Source organism: Myxocyprinus asiaticus, chromosome 44, assembly GCF_019703515.2.
Source record: "Myxocyprinus asiaticus isolate MX2 ecotype Aquarium Trade chromosome 44, UBuf_Myxa_2, whole genome shotgun sequence".
In the NCBI taxonomy this organism is placed as follows: Eukaryota; Metazoa; Chordata; class Actinopteri; order Cypriniformes; family Catostomidae; genus Myxocyprinus; species Myxocyprinus asiaticus.
In genome coordinates, this window is record NC_059387.1 from 23196258 (window position 1) to 23216961 (window position 20704).

At 34.6% G+C, this 20704-nt stretch overlaps 1 protein-coding gene across 2 annotated transcripts; it reads left to right on the forward strand.

Moving 5' to 3' along the window:
• The first annotated feature begins 291 nt into the window (after positions 1–291).
• LOC127434566 (peroxisome biogenesis factor 2-like) lies at positions 292–20369 on the forward strand. Of its 2 annotated transcripts, XM_051687378.1 has the most exons (3): positions 292–532; positions 3308–3340; positions 16631–20369. In XM_051687378.1, exons 1-3 carry the CDS (start codon positions 529–531, stop codon positions 17566–17568), a joined length of 975 nt encoding a protein of 324 aa, XP_051543338.1. In that variant the 5' UTR covers positions 292–528; the 3' UTR covers positions 17569–20369. The 2 variants fall into 2 exon arrangements, with proteins under 2 accessions (XP_051543338.1, XP_051543339.1); XM_051687379.1 differs by lacking the exon at positions 3308–3340.
• Positions 20370–20704: the final 335 nt, after the last annotated feature.

Below are 20704 nucleotides of genomic sequence, written 5' to 3' on the forward strand. Positions count from 1 at the left end.
CGCAAAAACGTGTTCGGTGTTAACGGGGCTTTCAATTACAAAATAAATAAATAAATAAATACAAGCATCTGTTTTACTTGTATGAAAACAGGGTCATTATTTCATTTAAATGTGCGTTTCTATAACCTTATTCCATGCCTCACATTACCAATAACACACCACCTCCAATTCAGCGTTGCTGAAAACATGCTGCCCATTAAAGCCCGCCCTCTGCTTGAAGACGATTGGATAAAACGTGCTGTCGGACAAACGCTACTAATTTTGATTGGACAGTCATTTCTCAGACGCAAGCGCACGAGAGTTGGGTTGCATGAAGTGACTCCTCTCCCACATGCAGTTCGTGATTCATGTTTGCCTCGCTAAAATCTGATTTTAAAGCCACAAAATACGATTGGAGGGATGTGATCTACGGCTCAGAGAAAAATGCAATTTTCAATTGGCTCAACGGCTTCAAGGAGGGGTTAACTGAGATAACCCGGAAACGAAGGAAGAATATCTCCTCGCAGACTCAGGACTGTCAGTCTTGCCATGGGTAATTATACAAAATATATCTGCTATACTCAAATCTAAAAAGGAATTCAGACATTGTGGGAAACATATCAAATCTGTATATAGTTTAATGAAGCACAAGGCACTGTTTCCTCTCGCGTCTAATATCAGATTGTTATTGTGCTGGGTGAGGCAATAAGGCGTCAGCTGACAAAATGTATATGTATTGAGCAGATTATATATATATATATATATATATATATATATATATATATATATATATGTATATATATATTAGGGGTGTAACGGTTGGAATTTCTCACGTTTCGGTTTGTATCACGGTTTAAGGGTCACGGTTTCCAAAAGATTCATCTATTTGGTAAACATGTCACAACATTACAACAGTAATCATAGTTTAACCATGGCATTTGTAGTAAAATCATAATAACCACAATATAAAGATGGTGACTGTCATGGTTACAATATATAGTAAAATCATGGTTACTATATAGAAACTACAGTATTACTGTTAAAAAAAAAAAAAACATGGTTATTTGTATCAAAACAGTTATTCCTGCTCAAAAAACCATGGTGATAGCAGTCATGGTTACTACAATATTATTATAGTAAAACCATGGTTAATTTTTGTCAGGGTCCTTAACTAAAAACAAAACATTTTCTCTAATTACTAAATCAACATTTTAACTTAATATCTGCACTAATACGCTACATGCATCAAAAGGAAGTGCACTTCAGTTTAATCTCAACAAATATTCAATATTTGGAAGCTGTACATCACTAGAAAAGGAATAACCTTGCTATTAAAATGCATGCGAGAAGGGATGTTGTGATCATGCTGCAGGAGTATTTTAATAATATGTGGAAATCCCACATGAATACCCCAAGCGCTTTAGTTATTGTTTCAAGTCTGTTTGAATTAGCACTGGAAGGGAGTGTGTGCGTTTCGGCTCACCTGCGGCTCTTTCCCTGGGTGATGTCGGTGTAAAAGATTAATCAAGTATCAGTGTATTACTATAACTGGGGGGGTTGACCCACGTAAAAAACACAGGTGGAGCGTATCCATCTACAGATCCATTCAGGTGCATTAGCGGAGGTTGTAACTGTGCCTGTCTGTTTGAGGCTTTGTTTTCTTGACCAAAACTTGTGCTCCAGATGCGTCATTAAACTTGAGATGTGCCAGTGCTTCCCGAGCCGTGGTTGGTATACTGTACGGTTCGTTTTTTGTTTGTTTTTTTACTGAGTTACACTGTTTCAATACAAGTTAAGCTCAATCGACATAATTTGTGGAATCATTTTGATATCTATCAATCTATAAAAAAAAATTAATAAAAAAAAGTGTAAAAAAAAAAAAAAAAAAAAAGTACTGTCGGATTAAAAACATAGATAAACTGTAAAAAAAATAAATAAAATAAAATAAAAAAAAACATAATTAGCTTTACCATAATTAACATCTATTACTGTTATTCTACAAGAAATCTCACTATAATTCCATGAAATCTTTTACTTTTAACATATAATAATTGTTAGAATAGAGTGATTCACCTCTAAATCACAGAATAATTATCTTTAAAAGAATGATAAAGAAAAGCTTAAGTACAGATAATTACTATTGTTATTACAAAAAAAAAAAAAAAAAAATACTAAGACCATTTATATGTAAAACAAAACAAAACAAAACAAAAAATTAATGTAATTTTACTTTGCAAAAGCCCAGGTTTAAATTAACTGTCAGAAGTGTTTTTTTTTTGTTTTGTTTTTCAGATACATTAATAAACAGTCAAAATAAATGCATTTTCATTCTCTAAATGTAGGTTAACTGTACTTTTGCATTGTGTCATTCTTCATTTTAAAAAATATAGAATGCAAAAAAACTAATTATATTATTGAAGCAGGGTAAGATTTGTCTGCATAAAACGTTAAAATCACTGAAATAGTGAAATTTTTGCAGCAGCCCCCCCCCCCAAAAAAACCCCCCCCAAAAAAACCCAATAAATATTATGCTATAGAATTAAAACTTTATGCCTGTAGCAACATTTTAGAAAATAGTTCACAACACTAATTAAAAAACCCCCCACCACTCATTGATTCTTTTTTATTAATATTATTCACAAAAACATCATACAAAACAACATACTTTTGTTCAGCATATTACAAGAGCTCATTAGCAACGGCTTTAAATGCTTAAGCATATTTTTCACACAACACATTTGTTGCTTTTTTCACTGGTTCATTTTTTTTTAAAGCTGACAAACCAATCTCTAAACTGTTTTTGCTGTGGGAACAACAGCTTTTGTTTCCTGCCCCTGAAAAAAAACATGATGGCCTTTTATCCTTAACATAATATGAATTAAAACATTCAAACACACACACACACACACATTCATACACATATCCACACATTCATACACATTTATTTAAAATAATAAAAGCAGAATGAACCTGCAATGGAACATTTAAACATTACAAATTACACTTGGCTAAACTTGATTCAGTCATGGACAGTGATTCCACGTGGTTGAAACACGTTCTCTTAACAAAACGGAATCAATTTAAAACCCAATAAAATGGACCATGTAAAACTAACTTGTATGAATGGTGTTCGTTTAACTTGAATGAATGGTGTTAGTTTGACATGAATGAATGGTTTTCATTTAACTTGAATCAATATTTTCTCCTACATTTAAGCCTTCTTGTCTTGTTTAGCCTACAGATCACGTTAGATGAAGTCGATTAGGTCAAGTTACTAGAACTAGGTTTAATGCGTTATAAATGTCAATTCTGTTTTCTCATTCTTCAGTTACTGTCAACGAGTCTACAGAGGCAGCACACGGTATGAAACTAATCCATTTATTGGAAAGAAGTTCTGAAGTCTTTTGTACATACAACATTCAAAGCTTAAGGGAATACAGGTTCAATATAAGTTAAGCTCAATCGAAAGCATTTGTGTCAGTGTTGATTACCACAAAACTATTTTGATTCGTCCTTTTCTTTAAGTTCATCCACTTACAGTGGAAGTAAATGGGGCCAATTTTTGGAGGGTTTAAAAACACTTAAACCCGTATAAGTTCTACTAACTTAAAATTTGAGGCAACTGATTGCCTTTACTTTTACAATAACAAAACTTAAGTCTCAAGTATGCATAACTTGTTTTTCTCATAAACTATAAAATTATTTTGTTCCAGTCAATTCAAAATATGAATTTACTAATGTTAACTCAAAATGTAAAGTTCTGCAAAATTAATATATTTATACAAAAAATATATGTTTTTGAAATCATGAATATGCATTGTATTAATGTATTTTTTTTAAGCCATGTTAACTTAATAATTAAACTATATACACTGGCGTCCAAAAGTTTGGAATAATGTAGATTTTGCTCTTATGGAAAGAAATTGGTACTTTTATTCATCAAAGTGGCATTCAACTGATCACAATGTACAGTCATGACATTAATAACGTGAAATTACTATTACAATTTGAAAAAAAAAAAAATTCAGAACTACTTCTAGTTCTCATCAAAAAATCCTCCACATGCAGCAATGAGAGCTTTGCAGATCCTTGGCATTCTAGCTGTCAGTTTGTCCAGATACTCAGGTGACATTTCACCCCACACTTCCTGTAGCACTTGCCATAGATGTGACTGTCTTGTCAGACACTTCTCACACACCTTACTGTCTAGCTGATCCCACAAAAGCTCAGTGGGGTTAAGATCCATAACACTCTTTTCCAATTATCTGTTATCCAATGTCTGTGTTTCTTTGCCCACTCTAACATTTTCTTTTTGTTTTTCTGTTTCAAAATTGGCTTTTTCTTTGCAATTCTTCCCATAAGGCCTGCACCCCTGAGTCTTCTCTTTACTGTTGTACATGAAACTGGTGTTGAGCAGGTAGAATTCAATGAAGCTGTCAGCTGAGGACATGTGAGGTGTTTATTTCTCAAACTAGAGACTCTGATGTACTTATCCTCGTTTAGTTGTACATCTGACCTTCCACATCTCTTTCTGTCCTTGTTAGAGCCAGTTGTCCTTTGTCTTTGAAGATTGTAGTGTACACCTTTGTATGAAATCTTCAGTTCTTTGGCAGTTTCAAGCAATGTATAGCCTTCATTCCTCAAAACAATGATTGACTGACGAGTTTCTAGAGAAAGCTGTTTCTTTTTTGCCATTGTTGACCTAATATTGTCCTTAAGACATGGCAGTCTATTGCATACTGTGGCAACTCAAAAACAAACACAAAGACAATGTTAAGCTTCATTTAATGAACCAAATAGCTTTCAACTGTGTTTGATATAATGTCAAATGATTTTCTTGTACCAAATTAGCAATTTCGCATGATTACTCAAGGCTAAGTTGTTGGATTGATAGCTGCTGGAAATGGGGCCTGTCTAGATTTGATCAAAAATGACGTTTTTCAAATGATGGTGCTGTTTTATACATCAGTAATGTCCTGACTATACTTTGTGATCAGCTGAATGCCACTTTGGTGAATTAAAGTACCAATGTCCTTCCAAAACAGTAAAATCTGTACATTACTCCAAGCTTTTGGCCGCCAGTATAATTTTAGGTGACTTGAAATGTGCTAGTAGAATTACTTAAAAATGTTTTGCAACTGCCTTGTTTTTTGTTTTTAAGTTTCTTAAATGTGAAGATTTTACAACTTAAACATAAAATATAAAAAATAAGCAAACTGCATGTAGTAAACATATTTAATATAAAAAGACAAGGTACTATTATTGACAAAACATGAGGCACAACACTGAAAAAAGAAAAGAAAAAAAACACATTTGACAACGACAGGAAAAAATTATCTACAGCTGCATTAGTGTTGCACAAGTTAAAACCTTATAAAGCCACCCGTCTTTAAATCTCTTTTGGGTAAATCAGATCCAATGCATAAATCAGTCCAAACGTAAAAAGAAATCTGAAAAGCCTGGGCAGGTTGGTGATGACTATACTTTCAAGAATAATAGAATTGGGGGCCTGGGTAGCTCAGCAAGTAAAGACGCTGACTACCACACCTGGAGTCGCAAGTTTGAATCCATGGGGTGCTGAGTGACTCCAGCTAGGCTTTCTAAGCAACCAATTGGACTGGTTGCTAGGGTGGGTAGAGTCACATTGGGTTAACCTCCTCGTGGTCGCTATAATGTGGTTCTTGCTCTCGGTGGGGCGCGTGGTGAATTGTGCGTGGATGCCGTGGAGAGTAGCGTGAGCCTCCACATGCGCTAAGTCTCCGCGGTAACATGCTCAACAAGCCACGTGATAAGATGCACAGACTGATGGTCTCGGACACAGAGGCAACTGAGTGTCACTACGCCACCACAAGGACTTAGAGAGCATTGGGAATTGGGCATGCCAAATTGGGGAGAAAAAGGGAGAAAATAAAAAAAAATAAAAATAAAAAAAGAACAATGAAATTTCAGACCAGGTTGTAGTGAATTGCAGCATCTGTGAGTTCTCTGACCATTGTTAACAGGGCAGCTGGTGAATATCCAACATTTGGCTCTTCTGAATCTTCAGCCCTGAAATGCAGAAATAGAAAAACGTGGCAAAATACACACCTACATAAAAGAATAGTTCACACAAATAATGTCATTATTTACTCACTTGTTCCAGACCTGTATGACTTTTTTCTTCTATCCTTTAAAAGGATAGTTCCCCTAAAAATGAAAATTCTCTCATCATTTACTCACCTTCATGCTATCCCAGATGTTTATGACTTACTTTCTTCTGCAGAACACAAGTGAAGATTTTAGAAAAATATCTCAGCTCTGTAGGTCCATACAATGCAAGTGAATGGTGATCAGAAATTTGAAGCTCCAAAAAGCACAAAAAGGCAGAATAAAAGTAACCCATAAGAATCTAGTGGTTAAATACATATCTTCAGATACAATAAACAGATCAATATTTAAGTCCTTTTTTTATTACAAATATCCACTTTCAGATGTGAAAGTGAAACTAAACAGGCTTTCAGATTTAAATGTGAAAGTGGAGATTTATAGTAATAAAGGACTTAAATATTGATTGGTTTCTCACCCATACTAATTATGTAATTTCAGAAGACATGGATTTAACAACGGGAGTCGAATGTATTACTTTTAATCTGTTTTTAACTGCTTTTTGGAGCTTCAGTGTTCTGACACCCATTCACTTGCATTGTATGGCCTTACAGAGCTGAAATACTCATATAAATATTTGTTTGTGATCTGCAGATAAAAGTCATACACATCTGGTATGGCATGAGGGTAAGTAAATAATGAAAGAATGAAAATTTTTGGGTGAGGTACTCCTTTAAGTTTAAAAAATGGTTAAATGATTTAGAAATGTGTGAATAAAGTAATTTACTCTGCATGTTTTGAAGAATCATGAGGCATCTTCTCTCAGCAGCACAGGAAGTGGACACTATGTTGATCCTGAAAGTACATTTTTAATCTAGTGTTAAATGTTGAACATGTTGAATGTGTTATTCAGCCTAAACATTGTGAATTATCCAAAACCCAACCCAAATTCATAGTGTTGTAACATTCACAAAAAGTCTGAAGATAGGAAAGCACAGGCCCAGATGGAATCTGAAGGCATTTTTGGCTTTTTCCAAGCAGATGTTTTGGGAAAATCTGCAGAATTTTGTGGATGGGATTTAAACATGGTAAAATGTGTTAAAATTAACCTGAGAGTAATGTACACATAATGGTTGCTAAAAGTATCACACAATTAGCCAAACTATTTCACAAACAACATGCAAGCGATGGGGAATTTGTAGAACATTTAAGAAATGAGAAATGTTTTCTGCGTGCACAGATTTTGTCTGAGCTTATAACAAACATATTCTAACATTTCATGTGAATACAACTTTTCAGTACACTCACCATTAATGGGATAGTTTACCCCCAAATTTTCTCATCATTTACACACTCTCATGCCATCCCATATGTGTATGACTTTCTTCTGATGAACACAAAGATATTTAGAAGAATATCTCAGCTCTGTAGGTTAATTCAATGCAAGTGAATGGGGACCAAAACCTAAGCTCCAAAAAGCACATAAAGGCAACATAAAAGGTAATCCATATGACTCCAGTAGTTAAATCTATATCTTTTGAAGTGATCCAGTTGGTTGGTTTGTAGGTGTGAATAGACCAAAATATAATGAACTTTTCACTATAAATCTCCTTGGCGATCATGATTTCAAGCTCGATTACACTTCCTATAGCGCCATCTCATGCTGTATAAATGCATTAAGCACCAGAAAGTGTAATCGAGCTTGAAATCATGATTGTGCTTAGAGATTGCAATGGCAAAATGTACAGTGAAAAAGGGGTTTTATTTTGGTCTGTTCTCACCCAAAACCAACTGGATCACCACTCAAGTTGAATGGATTACTTTTATCAACTATCATTCACTTGAATAGAATGGACCAACAGAGCTGAAATATTCTTTTAAAAATCTTCATTTGTGTTCAGCAGACGAAAGAAAGTCATACACATCTGGGATGGCATGAGGGTGAGTAAATGATGAGAGGTGACATTTTTGGGTGACCTAACCTATATGACTCCAGTGGTTAAATATATCTTCTGAAGCTATAGTTAAAAAAAAAAAGGACTTAAATATTGATTTGTTTCTCACCCACACTTATCATATCACTTCTGAAGACATGGATTAAATCACTGGAGTCTTATGGATTACTTTTATGCTGCCTTTATGTGCTTTTTGGAGCTTTAAAATGTTGGTATCCTTTCACTTGCATTGTATGGACCGGCAGAGCTGAGATATTCTTGTAAAAATCTTGTGTACGGGAGAAAAAAGTCATACACATCTGGGATGACATGAGGGTCAGTAAATGAGAGGTTTTATATTTAAGTAAACTAAAAACCCTTTTAGTTTGGGACAGGCTCAAATTAGTCTGTGTAAAATCAAGGTCTGTTGAACCACAGAACAATATTAAACAACTAAGATGACAATAATACCTTTAAGTAGCGAATCAAGAGAATCTCAGCAAGTTCACCAGAACTTTTTTCCGACTCCAATGACTTCTGATGAGAAATAAAGTCATCAGCGAAGACTGTGCCGATCAATTTGCATACATGCGTTTGGTAGATTCACACCTGAAACAGAGAGATAAAAAAGGCTAGTTACATTTACAATGGATTGAAAGATATCCCTAGAAAATAATCAAACTTGTACATGTACACAACAGTTTATGTTGTCCATTTAGATCAAAAAAAGAAATATATCTGTTTTACAGTAAAAACACACACACTTGTTACTTACCTCGGAAACTTGTACAATGCGAACAACAAAATACATCCATCTTGTTCAAACTAGGGTGGGAAACTAGTCCAAACAAGTCCTTTTGAGCCCTCAATATTCTTTAGGCAAGCATGGGGAGAAAAACAAATAGTAGATAATCTATCAGTTAAATTACACAACAGTAACCTTAAAAAATGTCATTTAATTTATTTAAAGAATCACAGGCTAACTCCACTAAACAAAAATTCCTCAATGTTAAAATGCTTGTAAATGTAGAAATTGTACCTCTGTCGATCCACCGAGGAGCTGCTTAGATAAGCACACGCTGCTTTAAAATAATATCCTGTAGATGGACAAACACTCTTTAGATAACTGTTGCTGTTTGTTTTGTATTCTACATATCCTAAAATATCATCATTAAGCTGAAGTTAAACTAAGAGGTTACTTCAGTTACCTAAACCAGCAACTCCTTCCAACAATAAGTACTGTTTGGGATATTTGTGTAAATACATCTAAATTTAATATTTGTGTTGTTCCCGTATTACAAAAATAATAACAGAAGATATGATTGAACATGAGATTGCTTAATTTTGAATCCACTCGGACAGCAGCGAACATCTTGGAGGAAAAGTACGTGCTCAGAGACAGCATGTGTTTGAACAGAAGTATATTCCTTCTCCAAAATAAAACTCCTCTAATTAGAAGATACATGCATGTAAACCTTAAATACATGCAAACCGATTTTTTTTGCGTATGGTATAATAAATAATTAGATATTATGTCCAAATGAATATGCATGACAATAAAGGTGTCTGTTCCAGCTTAATATTTTAACTTTTTAATGTACTTGCTTTGCACATCACTTAAAAATGTTAATTTATTCTTTCAATACACAGTAAGTTCATTTTGTTCATTCAGGCCAAATTCTTTTTTAATTGCCATTATACGTTGTATTTTGGAATGATAGTGATAGGGGAATGTAGTTATGGGTCATTTATGCTTGATTTGCATGTCATATAAATGTAAGGAAGCATAAAGGACATTTATTAACTTTATGGGTTTACACAGGTTTTTATTACATGAAATGCACTTATTTAACAATAAAATCTTTAAATTAATACAAATGTAGTGATAAAGTGAAAGTCAAAATCTGATAAAATTTAGTTTTTAACTCTCTAGGATAGTCAGTACCTGTAGGTTTTTTTTTTTCCATTTATGTATGTAAAGTAGTGGTTAAGTTATGCAAAATGACAAAATATTTCTTTTAGTCATATTTTCTTGCAATTATACATTTTTAAATGTATTATTAATAGTATTTTTATGTATTTGACAGTGATGTATCGCCATAAAAAATTATGCTACTTTTGTCAATAAAGAATGCTTTATTTTTACGGATAGTTTTGGGTTATTGTCATATAAAAGCTTTTAAAAACAGAAATTTAATGCATTCCATTTATACAGAATTTTTTGTTAAATCACGTGACACTTCGATAAACAGTTTATTCTTGTAATTTTAAAACAATTTTTCTCTCATTTTGAAATACAGGGAAATTTTTTTAAAAATGTATTGGTAAAAACTGTAAAAAGAAAAAAAAAATTACTGTGTGTGTGTATATATATATATGAGAGAGAGAGAGGGTTGGGAGGGTTACTTTTGAAATGTATTCCACTACAGATTACAGAATACATGCTGTAAAATGTAATTTGTACCGTATTCCGTTAGATTACTCAAGGTCAGTAACATATTCTAAATACTTTGGATTACTTCTTCAGCACTGGTAGATTTTTTCACTTGTTTTGACTATAAAAACTCTGCCAGTACAGTAAGACAAAATACACATGTTAAAAATACATTCTCTGAAAAACTTAAATAGCTTATGCAGGGTTGTTTCTAAAACAAGATAAATCAAATTGATCTTGTTTCAGAGATTTTATCTAGATATTTTTACAGGAAAACAATACAACAATTATTATAAAGAATATGATTTTTGCCCTAATATCAAATGTCTTACTAGAAAAAAAGAAATTATGATCCAGTGTGAATTTTCTTAATAAAAAATATGATCGTGCCTGGTAACATGTGCATGTAAAATGGCTAGAAATAGCATTTTAGCTTAGCATAAAGCTGACAATTTACACAAGGTTTATTTCTATTTCTTCTGCTTCAAACTTACTTCAAACGTACTTCTCTGTCTGCTCGTATGAATGTGACACATCATAAGAAAGTGTTTCACTACTGTTCAAATGCACTTTGGGTCGCATAATTTATATGTATAAATGTTTTCCATCTGAAAGGACTAAATATTAAATGAAATAAATGACAATAAAATGCAAAGTAATCTCTTCAGTAATCAAAATACTTTTTGAATGTAACTGTATTCTAATTACCAATGATTTATTTTGTAACTGTAGTGGAATACAGTTACTTATATTTTGTATTTTAAATACGTAATCCCGTTACATGTATTGTTACTCCCCAACCCTGTGTGTGTGTGTGTGTGTGTGTGTGTGTGTGTGTGTATATATATATATATATATATATATATATATATATATATATATATATATATATATATATATATATATATATATATTACTATCTGACAGCAAAGGGTCCTGTTTATGACCTGATTACTACTTCTAAATAACTTCTTAATAGATTAGATCTATTTCGTGAAAGAATATTCCAGGTTTAATACAAGTTAAGCTCAATCGACATCATTTGTGGCATATTTTTGATTACCACAAAACTTAATACTGACTTGCCCCTCCTTTTCTTTAAAAAAAGCACAAATCTGGGTTACAGTGAGGCACTTACAACAGGTGTGAATGGGGGCCAATTTCTGAACGTTAAAATACTCACTTTTTCAAAATTAAAGCCACAAGACATAAACAATATGCGTATAAACATGATTTAAGTGTGATAACATTACTAACTAACCTTTTCTGTGTGTCAAGTTCTAGCCAATTTTACAACTTTGTTGCCATGACAATGTAATGTCAACAAACCCTAAAATGACTGTAAAAATAATTATTTAAACAACTTAACAGCTCAAATAAAACATGAGTTTTAACAGAAGAATTAATGTAAGTGCTTTTATAAAATTAGAAGCTTCACATTTCTGCCTTTATACCCTCTTAAAATTGGCCCCATTCACTTCTATTGTAAGTGCCTCACTGTAACCCAGATTTTTGCTTTTACTAAAGAAAAGGAGGGATGACTCTAAATAAATTTTGTGGTAATCAGCAATATGCCACAAATTCTGTCGATTGAGCTTAACTTGTTTCAAACCCGGAATATTAAAACAATCACGTCATACTTTCACTTTGCTTTGAAGTTATTTTCTTTCTTTTCCCATTCAAAACTTTTTAACCACAGTTTCTGCCAAAATACAATAGTAACTGCAGGATGGTATTTGGTATTGGCTCCCACTGTTATAAAAAATAAAATAAAGAAATAAGTAAAATATATAGAATAAGCAAAATTACTGAAATATTCTGAAGGCTTTCTTATACTGTTTGAAAAAGATCCCATTATAATTTAATAGGAATTAATGTAGTAAGTAAATAAATAAACAAAACTGTAGTAACTAATGTACCTAGGCTGAAACTGTGGTTACCATGGTAAATTTTAAGTTTTAAAATGATAAGAGATGACGTCATCATGCAGAATTAGGACGTCTGATTGCTGTGGATTTGATTAAGCTCTAAGTGGACCATATAGCACACTTAACATAATGAATAGAGTTAAAGTCAGACTGCAGTATGATCTCAGTCCAGGTCAAAAGGTTGTCTATAGATTTGTGGCAGTGTCGCATTTAAATGGATTAAGATTTTCAAAAGCAGGCTATTGTTGTTGTGTTTTGCCGATGTGTTTGGAACTGAGATTGAGTCTTTATCCCATTTGTGGGTCAAATGTTTACCAAGTTGCTGAATCCATATAAACAGAGAGCCTTTTAATATTGCGTTACATGACTGTGCTGGGCCAAATCTGGATGATGGTGAGAGGAAAAACAATTCTCAAACAAAAACAGTTTTAAGATGTGGTATCATACTGTATGGATGATGTGTTTGGTTATTGCTGCTTCTAGTCAAATGAATTTTTTTTTTACAAGAACACAGCTATTAAATGCTTTTTAATGTAAATGCGTTAAGTGATATATAGGTGATGAAAAATTGCAGGATTAATGTATTGAAACCAAGATCATTTATGTAGACATAGCAAAGCAGGACTGCCCTCTGAACACCAAAATATGACTCTTAACAATTTTCTCATATATTAACTGTTCTCTACAGTTGTTACTGCTGCCTCTGCCTTTAAATGTTTCATGAGTTAAGCCTTTTTTTTTTTTTTTTTTTTTTTTTTTTACCTAACTTTGTACTTAATACTTAAGGCTTTAAAACTTCCACCTTCATACTCGCTAAATCAATTAATTATTTTAAATAATTTACATTTTGAGCAAACAAGATTAAGCAAGGCATAGCTTTGTGTCAGACTTGTTTTAAAAGATGGATATTAAGGATATTCTTGGATATTAAGTTTTGTTAGGCTGTGGCTCTTGCGATTCATTGGTAATTAGGGTAACGGGGCAGTCTGATGAGACATTAGGCCAGACCTTGAATCCAGAGTGCTTTTGTAGACATTCATATTTTATGATACAGCCATAGAACAATTAGAACAGTCACAGGATGGGTATTTTAGCAGTCCTGTAATCCCATTTCAGGATGACATCACCTTGTAGATCCAGAAACTGACATCCCCATCAATTTTCTTAATAAAATGGATACTACTTTGAGTTAAAAGTTGAATGCACAACTAGGAGACTGACTAATTCTGTCAGCTGAAAATGGCATCAGGGCTATGTAACTTTAATAACACAAATAATTATACAGAGGAAGTGTAAGACTTAAAGGTGCACTCAGTAATGTTTTTTTTAAGTATGTTGAAGTCACTTACATTGGCTTTCACTGACAGCTAGTGCCCTGGATGTTGCATCTTTCAAACACAGTAGTTTTCAGTTACCAGTGCCATTGTAGAAATTCACTATGAACACTAAACCATAGTGAATTTAAATGAACCAAGTTAATTTAATCCATGAATGAAAGTGTCCAATAAAAGGGCAGTTACTGAGATTAAGCGACTAGTATTCAGCTGGTCATGTGATGCTAACATGGCTGCACCCATGAGTGCGCCCCCGCCCCATGTAGAATAAAAGAGCTTTTATAAGGTTACTGATATGACTGAACTCTTCATCTCACATGAGTGGTCATGATTTGTAGTGACAGCTTGCTTTACAGGAGTTTTAGATGTAACGCTAAAGAGAATAAAATCCCTTTGGCCACCCAATTAAGTCCATTTTTTTTATTTTTATTTTTTTTATACTGTTATTTTTTCATTGCAATTTATGTTATCAGAATAACAATTTGAGTCAGAAGTTGAATTGTCAAATTAACATGAATTTCAGAATTGCTTAGCACTTTAAATGTCCTGCTTTTACTTTAAAGATGGCATAAACTTGATCTGGTATGATGTCCACTTGTATGTGCAAAATCTGATGATCCATGTTATCTTAGCATGGTTTGAGAATGTTTCAAAGAGCATCTTTAATGGAAGTAAAGAAATATGTCATTGTAAACAAATATGTCATTTTGTAAAAAATGGGTAAACATATTTAGTATAGCAAATTTGCTAATTTTATTAGTGACCTAGAAATAGTAGAGAATCTTAAATTAAAATCTTTCAAATTCCAACAATAATTTTATTTCCAGATTTACATTAGATTTTGAATCCCAGATTCAAAGAAAGTATCGGCCTCCTAAAAATCCACTGGCTGCAGGAATTCCATGGCCTACTGCCTTGTAATGCTTAAGCCCAAGGTGACTCTGTGACCCAGCTTATCAGTTGCAGAACTGCAAGCCTGAGCCTCCAGTGGGTTGCCTCAGGAGAACATGTTTTATAGCCCGTGGTGGTGTCAGGCATTTGTCATTTAATGCTGCTTGACTCGGCCGATATAACCTTTTATATGCGTGTTCCCCATCCATTTTACAGACAGAAGATGGGCTCCATTTTCTAGGAAATGTAGCTTATTTGTTGCAGTTGGGTTGATTTCACATCATAAATAACAAAGTAGCCATATACTTTTTAAATGGTAACACTGCAATAATGTTGTATACGTTAACATTAGTTAATGCATTTGGTATCATGAACTAACCATGACCAATTTTTTTCAGCATTAATTAAACTCGGTAAATTATAAATATACTATTATTCATGTTAATGCATCAACAGATATTAGCATATACAAATTTTTATTTAATTATTTTAATTAAATGTATTAGTACATATAGAAATTAACAATAACCATGATAAATGCTGTAAAAAAATAATAATTTTAACTCTTGCGTCAATTAATGTTGAAAAGTGTCACCATTGAAATGTCCTAAGATAAATCAGTTTACAAATGGACAATTTTTTTTTTGTGTGTGTATATATACTGTATATGAAGACAAAAAAAAAAAAAAAAGACCTTTTTTTTTTTTTTTTTTTTTTTTTTTTTTTTACCAGACTATATTCTCTTTGGCAATTTACAGTTGCATTTTTTCCTTGTGACAATCCACAAGTGAACCCCATAGTAAACGTGTAATGTTCAGTGAATTTGTATGAATCACAGCGCTCTGTGAAGGCCAGGTCTTCTGATTACAATAGAGGTAAACACAGCCATTGATTACGAATTTGGCAGATTACATAAGAAACGTAGATTTTCAGATCTCCGGTTAAAGCCTGTACATTCAAGTGCTTAATTTTTATAGGCAGCGACATTGACAAAAGTGTCTTGTTGTTATATATTTGGCAAGTACTTTGAGTCTGAGAAAGCATGTCAATAGTAATCCTGATATTGATAGGCCTATAAGACGTTACTTGCCCGAGCTAACATCTGTGTGATCCTCTAAATCATAATTACATTACTATTGACAGGCCCTTGACAATAGTCACATTACTATTGATAGTTTGCTGTCAATATTATGTTCTCAAATAAAACATATTCATAACTTGTAAACTGCTCAATAAAAGCGTATGACGAGAACATGGAAAAGCTGTATCCTCAGAGTGGCCTGCTGATTTGATTTGTCTCACCTGGCCGAGTACCCCCTTTTTTTTTTTCTTCGGCTAGTAGGCCTGCACATACACAGTATGTAACATATGATCAGAAGTTAAGGTCGAGTGTTTGACCGCATTAAGAAAGGATACATCGCTACAGTCCCCGACAGTTTTTTTAAAAAGTAATCATTCATTTAGTTTATCAAAATGCCGTTGCGTTTTATTTTCTGTTTCACGTTCATTCTTTATCATATTTTTATTTTTTTCTTTATGTCATAAACAGGTGAAATGCATTGGGCACAGTTGAATCTGACCTGAAATAAGAAAGATTTTTAGACGTTTCCCGAGATTTCTATAAGCTAGTTTATTGCAGATATTGTCCAAATCCCGTCCTCTGATACACCGAGGGCTAAGAAGTGGTCACCATGGCCCCTGGCTCTCATTTTTTAACCATTGCATTTAAAGCGATAAACTCGGCCTGATACAAAAGCATTCCATGAAAAATTGCCAAACGTCACAGTTCTTAGATCCCATATAAAAGCCGTCAAAGTAAAGTAGTTCCACATTGCGGATGTTTACCGCCTTTCCAAGCCTGTGCTGTTGGGATAATCTCCTGTGATGTGATTTGTCCTCCAACTGAATCTCGAGAGGGAACAGCATAAGACCTACTGTGCCTCTGCCCTGCACAGCTAAAAGGGAATTTAGGATGGGTTTTACATGTGAAAAGTGATTTCAACTGAAATGCAAAAATGCATAACTATTCACTTCTTCTGCTTGTAGCTGGAGCTGGAGTTGACAAGCCTTTCGCAGAGGCCGGCCCAAGCCATTTATCTCGGGTTTTGAGAATCAGTCAGCTGGATGCTTTTGAACTGGATGGTGCACTGGAACAGCTTGTTTGGTCACAGTTCACCCAATGTTTCCTGCATTTCAAACCTGGGCTCTTAACCCCTGTGGAACCAGAACTGAAGGCCCTTCTCCAGCTTCTCTTGTGGAGGTTCACAGTCTACTCCAACAGCACCACTGTGGGCCAGTCACTGCTCAACATCCGGTACAAGAACGCTTTGATCTCGGGCCAAAAGTACAGGCCCATGAGTCGACAACAGAAGCTCTGGTTTGCTCTTCTAACTGTAGGTGAAAAGTGGCTCAAAGAACGCTCTCATAGCTTGTTCCTCAGCCACCCTGCAGAGTCCAATATGCACAAAGCCCGTAAAGCACTTGACATCTTCTCAGGCCTCACCAAAGTGGCCAGCCTGGTCAACTTCCTTATTTTCCTACAGAAAGGCACCTTTCCTACTCTGACAGAAAGGTTGTTGGGAGTGCAACCTGTCTTCAGCCGACCTCAAGGACCACGGGACATCAACTTCCAGTACCTGAACCGAGAGCTTTTGTGGCATGGCTTTGCAGAGTTCCTCATCTTCCTACTTCCTCTCATTAATGTGTGGAAACTGAAGGCCAGTGTCTCTTCCCTGTTCTCCCCTCTGAATGAGCTGAAAGGTGGAGACTGTTTGGAGGAGACCTACTGCACAGTGTGTGCCATTTGCGGGGAGTGGCCCACCATGCCTCATTCCATCGGCTGCAACCATGTTTTCTGCTATTACTGCCTCAAGAGCCACACCATCGCAGACATCTACTTCACCTGCCCTAAATGTGGTGCAGAAACAGGGACTATAGAGCCAGTCAGACTTCAGATAGAGATGACTGTGTTGCATCAGAGTTGAGTTCCCAGAGGAAGACTATGCCTCAAACAGACTGCTGATTGACTTGATCTCAAGTTTTCCCTCTGTATGTGTATTTCAAGTTGAACGTTTGAGTGTATCACAGAGATTGGTTGATGAAAGCATACGGCTCGTGCCTTTTTCTGAAATGAGAGTATTTGTCGCCATGAAATATGCAGAATTTTGTACAAAGACTGACTAGAGACAAACTTGATGTAAAATTCTAAAACAACATCATTTGTGTCACTAATTTATTCATCCTCATTAAAGTTTGATCGAAACTGTGTATCAGAGGTCCACTTTTCTGCATTCTTGGATGGAGTGCCGAGCAAATGAATAAACATCAAAACAGCCCTTTGCTCGACTGCCTGCACGATCCAATTCCCCTCATCCCCTATGAAGTGAGAAATTTGCACAAGATCAAGGAGAGGCCATGATAGCACCAGGGGGGTGGTTGGGTTGGATGCAGATTGACAGACATCCCGTCATAATCTCCTTGGCCCTTCTTAAGACACCAGTAAACTGGAACAAACCCGAGTAGGACCAATGCAAGTTTCAGGCATATTATGCACTAAGCGTAATAATGACTGAAAAAATTGTTATTTATTCTGCTGTTAACTCTCTCCAGTGAGCCATGCCTCAGGCCAAACAAACCCAAATGGACTAAGGCCTGCTGGAAACTCTTAACATATCCCACCCCCATCACCACTACCATATTGCCTTAACTGCCCATTATGAAGGCTATTAGTCAGTTCTCTGGGCATGATGGGTCCTGTGTTTTGCTGGATTTTGTAAGTGCTGTGCTGAAGTTTACTGTGACAGAATTTACAACTGGGAAAGTGGCACACATCTGCCCTCTTGTAAGTTTATTCATGTATGGTCAAATACACAGGACCACCAAGAAGTGTAGCTCTTACTAAATGCAATGCTATCCTAGTTTACACATGCTCTGGGTTAACAAATGTTCAAAAGATGTTTGAATGTGAAACCATATATTTATAACCTTTGTTTTGTTTTTGTTTTTCAAAGGATTAAAGGAATTAGCCGCCACTGTTTTGGAAATGTCCTCCAGTAATGGTTGCCTATTTAAAATGTACACAACATATGGTTCTGTTTTTTTACGCATAGATCGGGTCCAAGCATTTAACATCTGTCCCTTAGAGTTGGTTTATTTCAGAAATAAACAAGCGTTTTAGGATCAAAAGCATTCAGAACATTATCTCGTAAAACGTTTTTATCTCACCAGATACACAAGATTATTGTATGATATTTTTTATATAGCTGCACCAAGAAAAGATTAATGAAATTTAAAGCAAGCACTCATATGACCCTAGATTATTTTGACATTTGGTTCATGTTAATGTGTTATCTAAACTTATGAATTGGTAACACTTTACAATAAGGTTCCATTTGTTAAAATTAGTTAACAACTTTAGTTAACATGAACTAACAATGAACAATACTTTTACAGATTTTATTAATCTTAGTTAATGTTAATTTCAGCATATACTAATAATTTTTGGGCCCACGTTATTTTAGGTGGCCTTAACTATTATGTACTTAACCATTTGATACAATGCACTTATTATGTATATACATGTTGTTGCATTGTAATTACATTTAAAGTACGTGCATTTCATTACATTTGCAGTTACACTGTTAACTTTAACCCTACACTTACTCCTAAATCTACCCGTACCTCAACCTCAGTAGCAGCAAATGAGGGAATTTTAAAGAACAACATGTAGTTACACAGTAAATACATAGTCTTGTATGTATTTAATGTTAGTACATAGTAGTTAAGGCCACCTAATATAAAGTATGACCTATTTTTTATTTATTTTTTAATCAAAAGTTGTATATTTGTTAACATTAGTAAATGCACTATGAACTAACATGAATTAACAATGAAAATATTTATTTTTATTAACTAATGATAACAAAGATTAATAAATGCTGTAAAAAAAATAAAAAAAATACTGTTCATTGTATGCTCATGATGCCTAATGCACTTATGTTAACACATGGAATCTTATTATAAAGTGTAACCAATGAATTAAAGGGATAGTTCAATCAAAAATGAAAATTCTGTCATTTACTCACACTCACGTCGATTTAAACCTGTAGGACTTTCATCCATGGAACACAAAAGATGTCAGGCAGAATTCACCAATCACCGTTCACGTTCACTGTTCCTGCTCATTACAAAATTATACATTCTTGATCCTTTGATGTCAGGCATCGATTTCTCAGATTAACAGGTTTAGAATTAAAGCGCTTTTAGTCTGCGTAATACCAGTACTTAGCCTTTGTAGCCATTCTTTGCTTAATTAAATAGTAGTTTACAGTGAACTGAAAGACATGCTCTTTGAATGTTAGATATCTGGGTTTAAATACAATGTATGGGAGCTAGTTTGTGTGTCCATGTGTGAGTTAAGAAAAGGCGAAAAGAAAACATAAAATAATACATCCGAGATAAAATGCTTAAAGCATTTCGTTGACGTCTTGCCATACGCTCTAGATTCCTCACTAAATGTGATCATCTAATGTTCATAGTTAAAAAGCTAATGTAACAGCTTCTGGACAAACTTATCGTCAGTGGCCAAATATCTATGTTTCTTCACTGTTGAAGGCATTTGTACTCCAAACCAGGAATGTAGGGAATCAATGAGAAAAAAAAGATATTATATAGATATCGACACCCACTGCTTTTTGCGTTACAGGATACCTTTAAAATGCATAATTGAACTAATGCATTGAAGAATCATCATAAATCCCATAGAAGGGTTACACTTAGGTCTTCTCCATCTCTCTGTGTCACAGGGCTTCTCAATTCCGGGCCGATGCTAATTAATGCAAGTCTGGCACTGACATTATCTGCTGGTAACGTCTAAGGTGGAGGGAATGAGTTTGGCACGGTAAGTGATAGCTTCGCTGACTCCTGTGGAGAACTACAAAGACAGACTGCATACCTGGGAGGAAAAGCCAATACCTGTGTGCCTCCACAGGCCCTCCACTCATTGGTTGTGCCGGACTAGAGTGGCTTAAAGAGAGAATGAATGACAACAAGGAATTAAGGGGGATTATGGGCCAGTCTGCGCTGTAATGAGCCCGAGGTGAGGTGGGTTTCAGCTAAAGT

Excerpts from the sequence above, each read along its gene's own strand:
- LOC127434566 (XM_051687378.1), top strand. Across the intron at positions 3,341-16,630 it reads GTCTACAGAGGCAGCACACG|CTGGAGCTGGAGTTGACAAG; the intron begins GTATGAAACTAA and ends TTCTGCTTGTAG.